Source organism: Cryptomeria japonica, chromosome 6, assembly GCF_030272615.1.
Source record: "Cryptomeria japonica chromosome 6, Sugi_1.0, whole genome shotgun sequence".
Lineage (NCBI taxonomy): Eukaryota > Viridiplantae > Streptophyta > Pinopsida > Cupressales > Cupressaceae > Cryptomeria > Cryptomeria japonica.
The window spans coordinates 575,189,223-575,210,270 of NC_081410.1; the positions used below are offsets into that span (position 1 = coordinate 575,189,223).

The 21,048-nt window shown below is 37.7% G+C and overlaps 1 protein-coding gene across 4 annotated transcripts in view; it reads right to left on the bottom strand.

Annotated features, from left to right (window-relative positions):
- Positions 1-21,048, bottom strand: part of LOC131062953 (calcium/calmodulin-regulated receptor-like kinase 1) — a 99,451-nt gene that overhangs the window by 35,913 nt on the left and 42,490 nt on the right. For all 4 annotated transcript variants that reach the window (XM_059207495.1, XM_057996698.2, XM_059207494.1 and 1 more), the window contains one exon: positions 20,076-20,229. In XM_059207495.1, coding sequence (XP_059063478.1) covers positions 20,076-20,229 — 154 coding nt within the window. The remainder of the gene's footprint in view (positions 1-20,075; positions 20,230-21,048) is intronic.

Genomic DNA, 21,048 nt, shown 5'->3' on the forward strand with positions numbered 1-21,048 from the left:
ATTTGTGGCTAGAGGATTCTCTCAGAAAGAGGGAATAGACTATGAAGAAACCTTTGCTCCAGTTGCTCGCTATACTTCCATCAGGGCCATTATTGCCATTGTAGCAGCAAAAGGATGGAAGCTACATTAGATGAATGTGAAGACATCTTTTCTCAATGGGGTAATTGAAGAAGAGGTCTACATTGAGCAACCTGAAGGCTTTGTGATTCATGGGAAGGAGTCTCATGTTTGCAGATTAACAAAGACTTCATATGGCCTAAAGCAGGTTCCTCGGGCTTGGTATGAGAGGATTGATCGATACTTGATGGGCTTGGGGTTCTTCAAGAATGATGCAGATCCAAATCTTTACTTCAAGGTAATTGATGGCGAGGCTCTTATTTTGGTTCTTTATGTTGATGATTTATTTATTACTGGAGAAGATCATCTCATTGACAAATGTAAGGAGGAGTTAGCTTCTGAGTTTGAGATGAAGGACCTAGGTCTTATGCACTACTTTCTAGAATTGAAGGTATAGCAAAGACCTAGTGAGATTATTCTAAGTCAAGGGAGATATACAATAGAAATCTTGAAGAAATTTGGAATGATGGACTGCAAGTCTATGTCTACACCTATGGAGACAAATTTGAATAAGTTGAGTGAGTTTGCAGCTAGTTTAGGTTTGGTAGATCCTACCATGTACAGACAGTTGATTGGTTCATTGATGTATCTAGTCAATACTAGACCTGACATTTGTTATGCAGTGAGTGCTCTCAGTCAATTTATGTGTGAACCAAGACATATTCATCTAGTTGCAGCAAAAAATATATTGAGGTACTTGCGTGGCACTGTAGGATATGGGTTGAGATATACCTCCAGTGCTGATCTAAATCTGCAAGGATATTCTGATTATGATTGGGCAGGGAATGTTACTGATCCGAATAGCACCTCAAGTTGCTTCAGTTTGGGGTCTGCTATGGTTTCTTAGTGTAGCAAGAAGCAGTCTTCAGTGGCACTAAGCACCACAGAAGTAGAGTATATTGCAGCATGTGTGGCGGCCCGAGAAGCTGTGTGGCTTTGGAAGCTCCTTGCAAGATTGTTTGGACAATCGATGGAGCCTACTGTCATTCATTGTGATAATCAAAGTTGTGTGAAACTACCTGTCAACCCTATGTTTCGTGACAAAACAAAACATGTGGAGATCAAATACCACTACATTCAAGATATGGTTCTAGGGAAACGAAACAAAACATGTGGAGATCAAATACCACTACATTCAAGATATGGTTCTAGGGAAAGCCATTCAGCTGAGGTACATTAGCACTGATGATCAGACAGCCGATATTCTCACCAAGCCCCTTGCCAAAGTGAAGTTTGTGCATTTTCGAGACAAGCTTGGAGTTGTGGAGAATGAAGCACTTGCTGAGAGGGAGTCTCAACATCAGTGATTTATTGAGATGTACTTTAATGCATTCTTCTCTTTCAATGCATTCTTCTCTGTGAAAGAGAAGTTTGAGGTGCAAGCCCTTGTTAATGCATTCTTCTCTGTGAGAGAAAAGTTTGAGGTGCAAGCCCTTGTTAATGCATTCTTCTCTGTGAGAGAAAAGTTTGAGGTGAAAGCCCTTGTTCCACCCTCTGGGAGTAGCCAAGGTGGATGTCATGTTGAGAGACTCCATGACAACATCACTTGTGTTTGTTCACCCTCTGGGAGTAGCCATGGTGACCGTCATGATGAGATGACGACATCACGTTGAGTGACTCCATGATGGGCACTTGTGTTCATATTCATTTCCATACATGGGAGTAGCCACGAAGGATGTCATCACGTTAAGTGCCTCCGTGATGAACTTTGTTCCACCCTCTGGGAGTAGCCATGGTGAATGCCATTCCATGACACAGATATCAGCAAAGATTCCTCCCTAGCTAAGATGGAGTGTTGACGTATGTATCTACGGGAGTCACCTTGGGTCGATTTCACTAAATATACAATTAGCCTTCAGCTTTGTATATTTGAGGTTGACCAATAATTAAAAGATGTGCAATTTTATTTGTTTGGCAAATATATACATTTATTAAAAAAGATGACTTTTGGGAAAGTCAGCCACCCTATGAAAGACCACCTTGCATTGTAATAAGAGTTGTCTTGGATCGGAGAGAGACGACTCTTGGTGAAGGGTCACCTTTGCTAGGATATAAAAGTAGATCGGCTCTCCTCACTTTGCATAGATTATTATCACCTGCAGTCTGTGTCTCTCCTACAGCAGTTCGTGAATCATCTAAGGAAGACTGATTCATGCAGCAGATCGTATTTCATCTAGTGTGGACTGTTTCATTCACCTAGCTTCAAGGAGTGAAGCGATTTTTGTAAAGACATCTTGCTGTTTGATAAATATAATAAGAGACATTTGTTGCTGGGTTTTTCTCCCTCATGTTGGAGAGTTTTCCCAGGGTATATGTTGTGCAAATTTGATTGAATTGTCTCATATCTGCATGTTATTAATCTGATCATAAAAATAACAGGTAGAGTTCTAAGATTACAAGGAAGGAAATGGGTACTTGGACACAGGAAAGTCTAAAAATCCAGTGTGAATGTCTTAGAAATCTTGAATACAAAAAATTAGAGTTCAAAGAGCAGAGATGCAAGAGAATGGGTACCAGGGTGTGGGATGAATGAAGAAGCCCAGAAGTCTGACAGATGCAAAGGAATTCGACTTTTAATAGAATTTCAAGCTTTGAGGAATGGGAATGCGAAAGGAATGGTATTGAGGAATAGGGAACTCTGAAATTCTAACTAAATAACGCTTAGACGAATTTTACAAAGGCATGGGAGAGTTGTTGAGATTGACAGGGAAGGTATGCAGGTATGGACTTCCCCAAAAGTCCAAAAGGCCAACCTTTTCAAAATACCAAGACACTAGAAATGGCCCAAACTTAGACATTTTATAGTTTCTTGCACCTTTTGACATCTAGGGGACCCATTTAGGATGTCTCGAAACAATTATCAACAATGAATCAAATATGACTAAGACACAAAATGGAAGGGACTCAAGACACTATAAATTCAAATCCCAACAACCTCTTTCTCTAATTTCCAAAGCATTCTCTGGCAGATAATTTCACTTAATAGTTCAAATCTCTATGAGGCAATACGGTTGAGTTAGGAAAAATGGACCTTTACTCTAGAACACATGGCAACAACCAGTCAATTAACCCAAGAACTTGGAAGTCACATGGATGAACAACAGCCAAAAATACAAACAATAGAAAGTTGCAAATCCAAGACAATATTTATTATCTAGACATATCACATTATTGGCTCTATCAAAGCCTCAAGCCATGAAAAGAATAAACATTTGATGTGAGAACCTTTTGGTCTTTTCATGGAAAGACTCACAACAATCTAACAAGCTAGACATGAGACAATCTTCAAATCAGCTTTTATTGCTTGGCATCTCAAAAAGCCCTAGTTGAAATCTTGAGTGTAAAGTGTGATGACCATATGCATCTAAAATCTTTTACCAAAGACAGTTTTATCACATCCTTGGCATCTAGCAAAAAACAAACACGAAGTCTATGAAGTGGACTCAAAAGATTATTAAACCCAATTTTATAATAGGCTCAGAGGCATCACATAACTCAAATTCAAAACCTTTTACTGAGAACTCAAAGGAAGAATTTGGTTTTTGGGTTATATGAAGGTGTCGTGGTTCAACGAAGCAAACCCGAGGTATTACCAAACCCAATTCAATATATGCCAATAGAGAATTGAAATCCAATGATGAAAGAATGTAGGCCTATTAAAAGGAGCATAATGCCTTTATCCATTTCCAACTTATATTGCATTCTCAAGCTCTCAAGAAGAAAACTTGGAATCTAGGGTCTTTTAGAATGTAAGAAAATGAGCAGACTCTTGGAACACTTCACAATTTGCCTTTGAATCCAACAGCGGAAAACTTGGAGTCCAAAGATAGAAATGAAAATGGCACGAAAAGCATACTTAACATGAATATCAAACCTGATTTTATCAGAGGCTTGAAAACTCAAAAGAAGGACAAACCAATAACCCAAATGGACCCAAACATTTATGAAACCAGACTCTAAGTCTTCAAAAGATTTGAAATTAGAAAACTAACAAAAGGAAAACTGGATAAAGTAGATTGATAATGACAAAAATTGCAATTTTATATTGTGTTATCAGATGCTTGAAAGCCCAAACCAAAGAAAAGTGGAGTTTGAGTGCAATAGCCCAAGGGACCCAAAAGATAATTAAATACAGTTTGCATGCCATTTAGAACCTTCAATATGGGAAGAAACAGGGAAGCCCAAACAAAATACATAGCTGCCTAGTTGGGAAATCCAGAACTCTGCAGTGAAAAAAAACGGAACCCAACTGTGATGTAGATCTGACCATAGGGAATCTCAAAAAGTAACTGAGCTAATTATGTAATGTCCCCGTTTTCCATGAGATCATTCAACAAAGTTTTCTGGCCTATTTTTATTCACATAGGCTAAGGTGGAAAATTGCAAGGGGGTAAATTAAATTAATTAAGTTAATTATTTTAAAATTATCCCAATAAAATTAAATCCTAAAGATAACTTTATTTTAATTAATTTAATAAAAATAACTTAAAAGAAAAATAAATTAAATATTATAAATTCACTTTATTTAATATTTTTAAAGTGACTTGAGTAAAAAAATAAATTATATATTATAAAGTCACTTTATTAAATATTTTTCAGTGATTCTTCTAGAAGCTTTATGGAGGATAAATTGGAACTTTCTAGAAAATCCAGCTGAACCTTTAAAAGGAGACGAGAGCAAGTCATTGGACATCTTGGTTTTGATATTTCTTCCAAAGAACATGGAGAGCTTGTTTTGCAGGTTCAGCATGTCCTAGGATTAAAACCCTTGGGTATTTTGGTTGGTTGGACGAAAACCCAGCTCAATCCTTGGTGAATTCATCTCAGGACTCACAGTTGCACTTCAATGGTCAAATTGTGAAGATTTTAGAAATTTGTGAAGTCTTTCCAAAAAAACAAATTTCAGGGATTTTTCAGAGTATTTTTTGTGAGCTACAGGTGTAGGGTTTGAGCAGAAAATATTTGATCTGAATACAGCAATTTCTGGGCAGATTATCCCATCATTAGAGGCGTGAATTGCAGCCATACTGGGCAATTTTGATGACAGAAATTCTGGACAGATTTATGGCTGTGTGAAGGGTAATTTTTGTGCATTAATTTTGGGTGATTTCAGGATTTAGGTCTGGCAATTTCAGTGCAGCCAAGGATATCAAATCAGGGTTTTTTGAGCATTTATTTGATGAGTTTGGGCAGATATTTCAGAAGTATACTGGCAGCCACATGATTTATGTAAATCTGTACCAAACTTGGTCAACAATGTCATGCAAGATTTCAAGTAACAAATGACAGGTCAGCTATAAGTTATTCCTCATTTTATTTTTTTTTATTTTTTTTCTATTTTTTTTTATCGGTAAGCTATGGGATGAGGATCCAATCCCATATATAAAATCATATCAAAATAAAAGAAGCTTCAGACCTGCCACGCAAGGAGCAAAAGGAAAAGAGGAGACATCACAAAGCCCAAGAAAGGGAAATAAGGCTTAGAGAGAGATAAGAAGAAGAGAAATAGGAAGAGAAACTCCAACCCATAATTTGAGTCAGACAAACTGAAAACTACAAGAATCAAACAGAACTTGACCAAAGGTCAATCTATCTAAACTCATTTGCTGCTCCGTGAAAGAAGAGCATCCATAGTCCACTGGGAGCCCTCCTCCACAACTTCCCTAACTTCAATACGAAATTTTTTGCTTCTGACTTGTGCCCTTTCTTCCTCTTTGAAAGGCCACAACCCTGTTGGATTTGTTGCTCACTGTTTGTGCAATCAAACATTTCCTCGAAGGGGCAGCACTACATCGTGATCAAAGAAATCAAGAGACACATCATCAAGATCAGAACCGTCATCCTCCACCTCAGGTAGTAAAGATCTATCAATTGGATTCTCTTTGACAGGAATCTCTAGAGGTGAAATGGGGTCTAAAGGCTCCACAGGATCAGGTCTGGAATCTGTCTAAGAATCCATGAACTTGTCGTGATTGCGCCAGATGAAATCAGCATCCGGAGACCCAAGCTTCTTCATACATTTCTTAAGAATGATTTTCCTTGATCCAAGCTATCTTTGAAAAGTACAAGCCTCGATTATGTGTCCCATCTTGTTGCAGTGAAAGCATCTGACAGGAAGGCCTTCAAAGTTTAGAAATTTGATCCAAGTGTCGAAGAAGAATGAATCTGGATAGATTGAGGAAGAGGTTTAGAAATATCCAACTAGGCACAAACCTTGATGAACCTACACAATGGAACCACCTCTTCAACGTCTTGCTTGACAAAGATTCACACTTGGTTGATCAAATTCTTGATAAGATCTAAATCATGCATAATCAAAGGAAGACTGTAGAGCCTGATCCACATAAGGATTTCAGTGATTTTGATAGAGGCCGAATCAAAGGAAGGGGTCCAAGGTGAAATAAAGAGACCAGATTGACCGAAGAACTAAGGACCTATTGTGACATAATCACACATCGCCCCATTGCAAATGGGGACCCCCTTGTTTTTGCTTTTTAGGGTAGTACTTTGGCATCTTAGGGTTTTGTCTCCAGTCTCTAGCCCCTGCAAATGAGTCAAGTTTTTTTTTTAAATTTGGAGTCACCAAAATCAGTAAGGGGAAAGAATGGTCAAAAGAGAGTTATGATGCTACGAATGTGCTCACACAGGTCAAAGGAGTAAAATCGCAATTTTCCAGGATCAATTCTGACAACTTCCTATTTTTAGGAAATTTGCTTTTTCCTACATTTTCTAGATTTAGAAAGTTTTGTTTTTGGCATTTTGGGGCCAATCCAAGAACCTTCTTTTTCGTTTTGGCTTTTTCTAAAAACAGAAAGTTGTTTTTTTTCTTTTTCAGAGTCATGGGTAGTTTCAAAATCAGATGAAATGTCAGGTCAAGGGAGTTCATGGTCACGAATGTTGATAAAAAAATGGCTAAGTAGGGAAGAAATTCCTTGTTTCCAGTTGAAATCTGTTTTGAACATGGAGAATTCCATGATCAAATGCAAGTCCACCCTCCAAGAGTGAAAATTTTCTGTCTTCAATGCAAGTCCGCCTAGGAAAGGTGGAATTCCTTGGGCAAGCATGAAGTCCGCCCTAGCATGGTGGGTAGAATTCCTTGTTCAATGGCAAAGTCCGCCTAGGAAGATGAGAAGATTTCTTGTTCCATGTTGAAGTCCACCCTTGCATTGGGAAAAATCCTTGAAACCACTCCAAGTCTGCCTTGCAAACATGAAAATTCCTAGTGGCACATGCAAGTCTGCCCTCTAGCATGAGGAAAATTCGTCAATCAAACACCAAGTCCGCCCTTTCCAAGAAATAATTTCCCTATCCAAACAAGAAGTCCACCCTAGGTGAGTAAAATTTCCTTGAAAGCATGCAAAGTCTGCCCAAGGAGAAGGTATGGAATTTGGCTAAGTATGGCAACATAATGAAAAATTCCAATCAAGAAGAAAGTCTGCCTTGGATTGCATGTTAAAAAATCTTAACTGCATACCAAGTCTGTTGGTGTTGGAAATAAGCCACACCCGGACCGACGATGGACTGGTCCAAGGGGGGCCAGTAGCTCAGTGGTAGAGCACTTCAGCAGCGTATGGAAGGTCCTAGGTTCAAGTCCTAGCTAGTCCATGTCTCAACATGGTATCAAAGCCAGGCCCAAGCTAGGAGCCCCAAGCACACAAGAGGTGTGGCTTAAGGAGGGGTGTTGGTGTTGGAAATAAGCCACACCCGGACCGACGATGGACTGGTCCAAGAGGGACCAGTAGCTCAGTGGTACAGCACTCCAACAGCGTATGGAAGGTCCTAGGTTTGAGTCCTAGCTGGTCCATGTCTCAACATGGTATTAGAGCCAGGTCTAGGCTAGGAGACCCAAGCACACGAGAGGTGTGGCTTAAGGGGGGGTGTTGGTGTTGGAAATAAGCCACACCCGGACCGACGATGGACTGGTCCAAGAGGGGCCAGTAGCTCAGTGGTAGAGCACTCCAGCAGCGTATGGAAGGTCCTAGGTTCGAGTCCTAGCTGGTCCATGTCTCAACAAAGTTTGCCTAGGGAGAACAGGAAAATCCTAGTCCTAACACAAAATCCACCCCTCCAAGCATGAAGATTCCTTGGGAGCAAGCAAAGTCGGCCCCAAGCTTATGAAATCCTTGGGTAAGCATGAAGAACATCCAATGTGTAAGGAAGAAATTCCTTGATTCCGCCCAAGCAGCAAGGATTATCCACAAGACCATATGAAGTCCGCCCAAGGAAGATAAGAAGAGAAAAATCGCCTAAGTGTGAAGGAAAGGTGATTAAAGCAACTATAAAAATCAAGATTAAATCGCCTGTGTTGAAGGAAAGATGATTAAAGAAAGATAAAACTCACCCAAGTATTGAAAGGAAAATGATGAGGTGGGTTAAAGCAAGCAAAAAGATAAAATCAGAAAAAATTTTGCCTAAGTCTTGGAAAGGAAAGAGTTTGAGTTTTTTGGCAACGTGTTGAGAAATTAAAGCAAAAAAAAAAACTAAAATTGAAATGATATTCACCCAAAGGGAGAACTTCTAAAAGAAAGCAAAAAGAAGATCGCCATTGAAATCATAAAGCAAAAGAAAGAAAAGGGAAGATTCGATTTGATGCTCAAAGCATGACTAGGTTCGTTTCCAATAAAACAGAAAAACAGAAAAGAAAAGAAAAAAAAAAAAAAGCATAGCAAGAGTTCGACTTCTCTATAAACTTGAGCCTTGGCATTCATTCAACTCACATGTTGCTTCTCAAAAGTTGAAAGTTGAAGCTCAAGAAAGAATTTCTATTGAACTTCAAAGTGAAATCAGAAGAAAGTTGCACGTGTATAACAATTCCTTAGGACAATTCAAACATTTGGAGACGAAGTTGGAAGAAATTCCTCCAAGCAATCAAGGAATTTCATCAAAATTTTCAGGTTTATGAAAGATTGAAGGCAGATTTTCAGAATTTCAGTCTCATTCACACTTCAAGATTTATTTCTTCAGCCTGAATTTCCATTTTTTAAACTTGCACAAGAACCTTCATTCCAAATTCTTCGAATTTCATCTAGGAATCATGTTGCTTTTTACTTATTTTTACAGTTTTGAAGGCAGAAAATTTCATAATCAGACTTGATTTCACAATTTCCAAAATTTTACTAAGTCTGATTTTTTATTTTTCAGACTTAACTAAGTCTGATTTCCAGAATTCATGAATTAAATCAGGATTAATCTTCAGGATTCCTCAAGCAAACATCAAACCCCCTTATTCTTTTTTTTTTAACTTAAGAATTTCTCATGTTTTTCAGGTAGTAGATGTCAGCTCAAGGAGGGATTTCCAGAAAAACACAAATGAAGTTCAAGAACAAAGGACCTCAGCAGGAATCCAAAATCGTGACAAAGTGGAAAACGATTGGAGATACTAACCTTGGCTATGTGGACCTCGAAGACTTCAAGAAAAGAATGTGTGGGCTCGATGATTACTTTCCTTCACCATTAGCACACAAGATGATGAGAAATGGAATTGTTCAAGCAGCTGGATTTCCTCCAACAATGCAGTGCTATGAGCTGATATTCGAATGTGCCAAACATTACAACATCCAAGATAGACAAACTGTGGCACCTGATGGCAGAGTGCTGGCCTACCTTGGAAAAAATGGCCATCAAAGAAGCATTTGGCATTCCAGATTATCATTCTACCATATACAAGACCAAGGAAGAAGCCTTAAAGATTTTTGAAGCAGAATCTATCTCTTGTACGGAAGTAATCAACAAGCAATGGTTGCTTAAGCCAAGACCTCATTATTCCAAAGTGCCTAAGAACCTTTTCTGGACTGATTTCATAGAAGAATAGGGAGACCTCATCCTATTGCTAAATAGAGTTGCAGGAAGTCCTCAAACCTCCTCATTCGAGCCTTGGATGTATCACTTAATCGATGAAATCACTACTAGTGTCAAGATGATTAATTGGGCAAAAATAATCAGTGATAATATTGATGAGCAGCTGAGAAACTTGGAACACACAAAGACTTTTTACAAGAGTTCTTACATCATGTACATGTTGGCAAGATGTTACAGATATGAGGGATTGATTTGCAAAGGCATTGTGGGAAACAAGGATGGTCAATTCAAATCATATGATTGCTATCTGCAATTGCATGAACAGAAGAAATCCCATTTCAAAAGAGTCTATGATGCATTCCTAATGTACATCACCAGGCTATTTCAAGGACGCACTCATCAAAGATTGACACAAGAGGCCAAAGACTTGATAAGCAGGTTTGGATCTTGGTACAGAAGATATCCCATTTCAAAAGAGTCTATGATGCATTCCTAATGTACATCACCAAGCTATTTCAAGGACGCACTCATCAAAGATTGACACAAGAGGCCAAAGACTTGATAAGCAGGTTTGGATCTTGGTACATTCAATTCCCTAGATTTACATACCTGAGAATGCAAGGATTTACAGGATGCCCATACAAACCTCCAAGTATTAGAATTTAGAATAATACTTTATTATTTTATTATTAAAGCTCAATATTGTAAACTTAGTGTAAATATCTTAATAAGATCTTGCTCGATCTTATTGGCAATTTCTTTTTAGAAACTTGCCCTCTTGTAATTCTTTGTAATCCTATTTATTGAGTGTTTGCTCATTGTTAATATACATTCAATTTTTTACCAATTACTTGCGTAATATGGTATCAGAGCCTAGGATCAATTTCGAAAAAAAAAATTTAATAAAATTTTCTAAGGAAAATTTTTCTTTTTTTTTTTTAAATTTGAAGGTTTCTCGAAAGTTTTCAAGGAGTCGTTTTTTTTAAACGGCTAGCCCGAGATAAACCCTGGCTCCTTCTGTGTCATCTGCAACCTCCCATGTCTGCATTTGTGCGATTTATTTTCGCCGTGGTTGTGCCTGCAAAACGTGAAAGTTTTTTTTTCACGCGATTTTTTCTTGGGCGGATTTTTTGTCTAAATATCTTGCATTAGGTATCCAAGGTATCCAACAAATAAAATGGTATTACTAGAGGTTATTAGGCAGCTGGACACATATGAGAAAAACCAAAGAGGCAAGAAGAAGGTTGGAAATTATTTTCCTCTTTTCATTCGAAAGATGTTAGAATCATGTCCATTAGCACAGGCAGCTGATAAAGCAGATGTAGAAATGCAATGGTATACATTTTCCTTCTACCGATGAAGATCCAATTTTGATCCCCATCACCACATTGGGATGATAAACAAAAGGAGGTATAGACACAGAATTGATCTTGAAGATTTCTGGGCCAATGCACCTGATGAATATGAAATAAGGAGAATGTGGTCCAGGATATCAATGAGCATGATCTTCCTATACCAAATCAGTTGGAGGATGATGGAAATTTCACACAGCCACACTATAAATAAGAAAAAGATAACCCTCTCCCTGCAACAGATTGGTCTAGACCTAAGCTTTCAGATTTGGAAATATTAATGAGGTCAGTCATGAAATTCACCAAGTGCTGGGTGGATCAGCAAACTCACAAACTGAAGGAAAAGAATACTACTTTCACCTATGATTTGATGGGAAGCATGGATTCCTGTTCTTCCGATGATGATGAAGTAACTCATGACGTTGGGAGACCAGAAAGTGGAAGTTCCAAGAAAAGGAAGGATACAACAAAGAGTTCACTAAGGCCAAGAAGAAAGAAGACTTCAGATAAGGAAATTACATGTAAGAAACAAAGAGCAAACAATCTACCAAAACTTCTTTGGTTGAAGAAGTTGGTTCATCTACAAGTAGGAACAAAGCTCCGATTGCAGACAAATTACAAATTGAGATGGAAATTCCTCCTCCAATTTGTGAAGAACCAAATGAAGACCTAGTTCAGCAGCAAATTGTTCCTAATGGCCTTGATAATCCAGTGACAGTCATGGATGAAGAATTAGAGAATATTGAGGTGGATATCTTGGAAGGGGATTTTCAAGAGGGAATGATTTCCGCACTTAAGGGAATTGAAGGAAGTGAGGGAAATCGGGAAAATAAAGAAGATGATGACATTGAACAGCCAACAATACCAGATTGGTTACTAGCAAGAATGAAAAAGAAAGCTATTGTAGAAGTCCAACCAATGGACGATTCAACAGAATTCTTAGCCAAATTGAACCGGCCTGTGGAAAAGAAGAAGGCAAAGAAATATTCCTTAATCCATAAGGATGGCACAGGATCCCATTCAATACAATTGGTCAATCCAAAGAAGACATTGCTCCTGAAGAATATGAACTAATGACTATGGAGTCTGGACATAGGTCCTGCTACAAAAGAACAAAAAGTCCAAGAGTTAGATAATTCAATCAACGCCATCACGGAAAGGCTAAGGAAAGAGGAAGAAAAGAAAAACAAACTCAAAGAAGAAATTGAACAATTGAAGGGTTATATCCAGCATTTGGTAAATCCTATTAGAAGAGAAGAAGCAGCAGTCACTCCACCTTTGATTCTTCCACAAGAGTCAGTTGAGAATTTTGAAGGAATGAAGATGGCAGCTCAAGAGGCTAAGGAATGGATTGTAGAAGTTGCAGACAAAACTATCAAATTCATGGAGGAAGTGGCACAAGTTTGTGGTCGAATCTCCTCATTCATGTATAGAATCCAGAGCATAGCCAAATTTTGGGAAGATTTCCAAACTATCCAAGGAAAGACAATTCCATGTTTGAAGGTGCGGAAAGGAATTCCTGAACATGACTTGGTCAGTGGAAATGTAATTGACGTTGGAACATCATATGACTTCAGCACATGGTATCACGCCTTGGTGGATAGGAGAAGTCTTGGAAACAATGAAGATTGATAGTGTCAGAATAGAAGAAACAATCAAGACAGTCCAAGACAAGGTTTTCATCATAGTTCATGATGTGCTTGAGTAGGAAATAGTCCAAGATAGGGACTTGGATGTGGAGAACTTGAAGGCCAAAGTTCAAAACAATTTCTTCACTTTCATGAATCCAATTTAGAAACATCATTTCAGCAAGGCATCCTCATTTCTATCCATTGAGGGTAGTTTTCAAAAGCTGGAAACAGATTGGATAGTCACGTTTGTCACATGTCAAGATGAGATGGACTTGATGGAATACAAGATTGACATTTTGCCAAGTGTGCCAATGGAAGAAATTGATCCCATAGTGACTAGGTTCATCGAATTTGCTGCCAAGGAAAAGGATAAGGGACGCCCACTTCTAGAAGAAAGCTGAATTTATTAGTTGTTTATTTCTCATTGGTCCATTTTCGATAACTATGTTAGCTTGCCCTAATTAGAGTTGTTATTTTAATCTTGGCCATTGATCTTAAATCAATCTAGGTCATTGCTTTGTAATAAGGGTGCCTATATAAACCACCCTCATTTCATTTGTAGATATATGAGAGATTTCGGAGAAATTGTTGTAGTGATACTTCTTAAGTACCAGACATTATTCATTGTTCAATTGTTGGTGAATCTTTGTCCACTTTTGCAAGTTAGCACGGTTTCTTGGCTCTCATTAGAATTGATTTTATTTCCAAGTTGTTAGATTGAATGAAGGATTTGATAAAGTTGTTTAATGCGGAATTATGTGTTCATACATTTTATGATTGGATGATTTTCAATTATTTTGCAAAGTTAGCCTGAACCAATAAATAAAAATTTAACTTCTATTGCTTTATTCATTGTTCAAAATGTTGGTGAATATGGATGATATGAAAAAATTTTGAATTCCTTAGAAGATAGCACCGTTCTTGTGTAGTTGTTGAATCTGGCGAAGCAAGAATTGGTTTTAATTCCACTTTTGCAATTTTTGTCTCTAGAGTTCATAGGATTAGCTTAGGGTTAGAATTATCTTCGTAAACCCTCATCCTTTTGCCCCTTTTTTTTCAAAGTCATGGTAGAAGTAGGATTAAATAGAACTTATTGAAAAATCGTTCCAAAAAAAAGAAGTCAAGAATCAGCAAAATCCTTAGAATGATTTACTCCTCGAACAATTGTGTAAGTCCCCCTTGAGATTACCAGTAAATCACAATGAACCAACTAAGACTATCTGTATGAATTTGGAACCTTGGAGTCGTCTTTGTGATCACACGGTCCATCTGTTTAGCACATAGAAGATTTTGATCAAGAGAGAATAGGATATCTTTGGGTATTTTATTCCGAATTGAGCGTGCATAAAAAACACACCAACAAGACCTTTCTGAACTACATAATTGCAGTCTGCAATAGAGCAGAAACAAATCAGAAAAAAATCAAAATCCAAAGGTTCAATGGCTAGGAGAGACAAATTGCTCCATGTTGTTTTGACCCAATCAAAAGGCAGGCGTTTCCTCATAAATCTGAGGACTAGTGATCAACTCCCCATATCTGCTGAGGTAGCATCAACATGTCAAAAATATGGAAGTCCAAGTGCTCGTCTGAAAAAGCCACTTCCGCATCCCCAACTGAAATAGAAGTAAGAGAAGGAAGAGGGACCAGCAGGGATTTGGGGCAGGCGTCTCAATGGAAGCAGAAGGTGAAGAAGGCGAAGATGTTGGAGGTGTGGGGTTAAGGATTGCATGCTTGATCTGTTCCAAACAGAAACTACTACAAACATGGTATGGATTGGAATTGATTTTGCAAACCAGAAGGGTTTGAGAATCTGAATGTAAGGATGCTACTGCAAGAAAGGAAGGAGATGGAGCCGAAAGGCTAGCCCCTAGTTGAGCAATCGAAGCCATACCAAGAGGGTTGAAAGGGCCTAAAATCGCAAGCTCTCCTTGCAGATTTCACGAGGGTTTGCTAGAGTTGGAGCAGAGCAAATATCGCTCCTACCCAACCCTATGTTCCTCTCCATCAACAAAACTCCACCTGAAATCTTCTCGAGCCTTTCCTCACTTCGCACCTACACACTTTGCCTTCACCTTTGCTCCATCACCATTGACCTACACACCTCCAACGCCCACACATTCCCGCCCACACTTGAATCCTTCGCACAATCGCACTCTACCCCTTCGCATCATGCATTCCTATATAAAATAATATAGCCATGTGTCATTTTTTGATATTTAATACAATCCATATTCAGAAATTTATTTGGCATTTTCTATATCAAATGTTTGTATGATTTTTCATGCGTCATTTCCTATATGATTCGCATCACTCATGCTATGAAAATTCATAAACCTGAACATACCAAACCTACAACAAGAAAACCTCTTAACCTAAGGAAGTATGCAAAGTGTTTGACAAAATGTGTATGACGAGGAATGCATGATTGTGGAGAAATTAGAGGGGTTCTTATCGATTACTAGGACTGAAACTCAAAAACAAAACTTGATAAGAAAAATAGAAAAGCAAGAAGCAAACATTAACAAAAATGGGAATTGTTTCGGGCAATGCGGGATCACTCTTCAGTTTGGGATGCTTCTGCATCATTTTTCCACATTGTGTCATTATTGAAAGTGTTTTCCTATCATGTCTAAGATCTTACAAAGATATGCTATTGAGTGCTGCAACCAACTAGAGTTCAAAGAAGACGAAAACATGAGTTGTCAAAATTGTATTCAATAGGTAATTCAAGCATTAGCACACCAATGCCTAAATTTTTTAATGATTTGGACACACTAAATGCAAATGGTTATGTAGGAAATGGTTTGATCAACCTAATATAATTTCTTAACAATGTTAAAGCCCATGATGCTAAGTAATACCTATTTGATTTTATTATGATCAAAAACTCCAACTATTCCATGCAAGCCTGGTAGAATCTATATGCATGTGTTTTACCTTAAGCTAGCTAGTGACATGATTATGTACATTTAGATTTGTTAATATGCTCATGCTTTTTGTTAATGACAATATGTACAAGCATACACAATCAAAGGAGTTCATATTTAACGTATGATGCTTGCCAGAAAGGCAAACCAATATTTGCCATTAATGAAATGTCAATTTTTTATTAGAGTAACAAAAAAGGAAATCATTTGTATTTGTTTTGTATTCACGATTCAGTAGCTGTTTTTTAATAAATGTACCCAAAAACAAAATTCCAATGCAATTTTTGTTAATGCATGATAGCTTCGGTAAGATAAATGATTGAATGAGAGATAAATGAAGTCTCTCATTCAGTCATTTATCATATCGATAATTATGATGAAAACCTTCAAGCAATTAATCCTTCATTTGATAGCCATTCTACATTTGCATATAATTAACCTATTTAGTTCGATCAAATGCTTAACATTGATAATCATACTATATCACTGTTTATGTTCACCGATTACTAAATCATGCTAATGCATTCCGATTTGTATCGGTTAACATAATTAATAAACAAATGATTAATCGAACACCGATTGATATCGGGTTATTGTTGACGTGTCTGAAATCGCATCGCTGCAAACTCCATACGGCCAACACAGAATAGAATAGCCGACTGGTTATCCTATCCTCTCTTGAAATAAGGGAATCCCTAATGCAATTTTCTACGTTTTGATCAAAGGGGATAACCTCAAGGTTTCTTTTGTCAGGTCTTGACTGCGGGACCTCTCAGTGGCTTGATGTGTTTTTGCTGGAAACACAAGGGGACTTACGATTTGCAACAAGCTAGTCTGCTGTGATTCTCGAATTACGAAATAAAATCAAAAGGGAAGGGTTCAGGAAGCCTAAGGACAAGGATGATAACAGCTAATGCAGTGGGTAGACAGATTTCGATAAACCAATTCTTGTTTCGCCAGAGATACCCTCACAACTGGACAAAAATGGTGCAAGCTCCAAGGGATGAAAGATTTTCAGACCGGAGACACCCGTTTTAGGCACCCAATTCTAGCGCAGCCTAAGATGACACCCGCAGTTGAACTATGCACAGTTTGGGTTCAGACTAACCATGCACGGTGACCTACAATCAGCAGACCCCCAATGGTATGAACTAGAAATGCATCAAATACCCCTCCACACTTCACCATTAAAATCCCTGCACTCTAAAATTAACCAGTTGAAAGAAACCATGCAAACAAACCAAAACAAAGACAACAAACACCATATTTCAATGTTCATATATTTGCTTCAGCTGCCATTACAACAATTTCTACAGCATCTCTATGCTACTGCTAAGATCTAACCTATTCTAACCTCTAAGAGCTAACTACAAAATTCTAACCAATTGTCTGACAAAAGTCTTCAACTATCTAACCCTTTACAAAAGAAAGGCCTATGCCTTTTATAGATATTACAATTTTGAATCGAAGGCTAGGATGGACTGCATCCAAGGGCCTTGATCTGCCTTCCAGAAGTTGGCAGCTTTAACCCATGCCCAATTAATTCTTAATTATCCAACCAACAAATATCTCAACTACCAATCACTTTTGGCTTTAATTCAGGTTTATCCGGTCTTCTTGGTGGTTGGGAATAGTTATCCACAAAAATATCTTGCGCGGGACCCATAGGCAGTTTACAATAAAGCAGTTTTAGTTTTAAAACTGAATTTTTGGACTTAAATTCAGTTGTGTGCTTTTTCTTGAGAAGGCATAAACTTTGCAGCATTCAGTGTTCTTTGGTCTTTGGTCTCGGTGGTGGACTTCATCTTTGTTCAGCGGCACGGTTCCCAATGTTTGGTTGCTCTCGCGCTCTTGCATCTTTTCTTTTTTCAGTCTTCAATGCCTGGCCTTGAATTGCGATCCTTCCTTGATTTGCGTTTGAGGCCTTCTCCTGGTTCTTTAATGACGTCCTGCGATCAATCAACCAATTTCATTTCATTAAATCAATTTGAAAAATTAATTAATTAATTTAACAAATATTAAATCTAATTACGATGTCTGGCTTGAGAAGCTCTTTATGAGATGTATCTTTTAAATGCTTCTCCTTTCTCTTCGAATGTGAAATCTGATCCTTGGTCTTGATGGTGTTTGGGCGATTTACTTTTGCGTGATTTTTACCTTTGGAGTCTTGGGTGTTTTGAATGGGTTTACGGTGTGATTCTGGAGATTTGAAGAGCTTCCGCGAATTTTAAAACTCTAACTCTCATGCCTTTTCTGGTGAATTTCGGAGAATGGAGGGCTCTTTTTGTAATTTCATCATATTCTCCAATTTAGCCCCCCAGGGTCCGAAATTGGCATTTTAAGTGAAATTTCGGACCATTTGGGGATTTTTGCAACTCTTCCAAATATTAAATTTCGGCCCCATGGTCCGAAATTGATGTTTTGGGCGAAATTCGGAGCTCTTGGGGTTTCTTACAAACCTTTTAAGCATTTTCGGACCTTCTGGCGTTTTTGGAATTTAAAAGAAAACTTCGGGCCATAAGGCGTTTTACAACTTGCCCAGAATTTCGAACCATTCAACGTTTTTGCGAATCTTAAAGTGAAGTTCGGATTTTTTGGAGGTTTTAACGTTTTGGTGCCCAAAGGTATTTTTCGCAATTTTAACCTTCTGGAGCTTTTAGCGTTTTAAAGCATATTTTGCGAATTTAAACAAATTTCGGAGCTTCCAGCGTTTTTATAACCTATAGAAATTTCGGACCTAAATGCCCTTTGTAAAACTTCGGATCTATAAACGCGTTTGCAAATTTTGGAGGTTTGAAGGCGTTTTTGAAAATCGAAAAAAAACTTTGAACCATATGGCTATTTTTGCAAATTCGACGAATTTCGGATCCTTAGGCGTTTTTGGAATTTCGGAGTTTTCAAGCGTTTTGGGCGAACTGGGAATATTTTCGGACCTAAACCACCTTTTGGCAAGTTTTTTACTTTTTGAACTTTTTGCCCCATGGTCCAAAATTGGGCATTTCAAGTGATTTTCGGACGTCTGGGGTCTTTTTGCAAATTTATAACAAACTTTCAAATTTCAGAGCCAGGGTCCGAAATTGGGCGTTTAAGTGAAATTCGGACCTAAAAGCACTTTTGGCAAGTTAAGTGAATTTCGGACCTCCAGCCAGTTTTGTCAACTTTTTCACTTTTTCACATTTTAGCCCCAAGGTCCGAAATTGGAGGACTTAAGTGATTTTCGGACCTCTGGGGGCTTTTTGCAACTTTTAAACATTTTCCAGTTTTTGCCTCTGGGTCCGAAATTGGGCATTTTGGGCGATTTTACACGTTTTTTTCAAGAAGTGCGAGCTTAGGCACTTGGGCAAGTTTGTCAAGTATAAGTGACATTTCCTTATATCCTTCTCCTTTCTTATACTTTAAGTTATATTCCATATATACTTTCAGGATGTTTGAGAGTGGTTTCAGACCTTCAAGAGTTATATTGCAAATTCTAGTTTTTGGAGGTTTCCTCAGTTTTTCAAAGTTAGTCAAATTTTAGGATCAAGAAATTCCAGACTTAGCCAAATTTCAGGGTCAGGACATTCCAGACTTAGCCAAATTTCAGGGCAGGATAGAAAGGCACAAACTGGGGGGTCCCTGTCCAAGACGGGGATGGGTGTGCGATTCGCACAACAATTATATGTGCACCGATTAATATCGGGTGGCATGATAAAGTTACACCGATAGTTATCGGTTGTTAAGGTTAAAACATACACCGATAGTTATCGATTGTTAAAGTATAAACATACACCAGTTGACATTGGTTATTAATATGCACTGTTTGTTATTTATATAATTAGCAAAGGGGCAGGATCAAGCAATGTCTTGATCGGTCATGACCAATCAAGGCATTGCTTGATCGTACCCCGCTTGCTATATATATATTGAATGGCATTTGTGAGAAAGGACATAGAAAATAACAAATGCTCCTCTCACCTGCCACACAAAAGAAGATAGTCAGATTCATGTGTTAATTCAGTAATATATAGAACAAGATAATATAAAATTAGAATACATCTTGCATATTGAATTGTAAATTGAACATCATTTACAATTTTGTCTAGGAAAAATACTCAATGAAACAAATAAAATTGTAAATGAAATGATACAATCATCCTAGGATAACATCTTTTCGTAGTGACCTCTATACTCAAAATCAATGTCAACTTGTACAGGTAAAAAATCATTATGCTTCATTGTGTTTCCATCAATTGACTCGGTACATCATTACCTCTGTCTGGAACTCTTGCTCCCCTTGTTTTGAATCTGTAGAAAGAGATTTCACTGCTACTATTTCACCAGATGGCATCGTAGCTTTGTAAACTGGGCCAAAGGCCCCCTGTCCTATAACTGTTGTAAAATTTTGTGTAGCCTTCTGGAGGTCCCTGGAAATGCATGTTCAAAAATGAGTATGGAAATTTGGATGTGATAAAGGAATAGAAATTAGTAACTACAAATAAAGTAATTCCTTAATAGTTTAGGCAATTGATACTCTTCTCCCATGCATCTCAGGGAATTGGAAATCTCTATATTTAGAAAGCTAACAAAACCAATCCATCTATCAAGCCAATGGAATTAATATAACAAAAGAACCAACCCATAATATTCAACAGACAAAAAGGTATGCCCTAATAAAAGTTAAAACAACCACTTCTTTCAAAGACGAACAGGTCTCTAAGCATCCTCATTAGGTCCTCTTATCTCCCAAATCCAAAAAGCATTTAAAATTCAAGTTCCTGGATAAATGTACAATCATATCTAGGCAATCCTCCAGATAACATGGCAAGATTAAAGTAGAAATCTTTTAGCTTGGTACTGACTTATAGAAACATTTGCAAGGTAAAAAACAAGAACCAGAGACAAACAATAAATTTTGTGTAAAATGGATATCCTAAGCAGCTAAGACGATCGATATTGATTATAGATATTTAAATGACAAAAAATGTAAACATAAGTTAGATCATGTGATACAAATTATTTAATTTATTAGTTTTGTTTTATTTAGTTTGTATGGGGCATACATCGCTTTAATTTGCAGTAGCTTTAGAAAGTAATTAATGCTTACTGTTGTTACTTGAGTAAGTTAATTAACAGATAGTTTCAGGAATTACTTTCCCTGAAAACGTACCTTTATAAAGGACCCTTTGAAGTCACTTTGCACAATACAACATTTGGAGGTTTCATTGTCATTTGCAATGTAATTT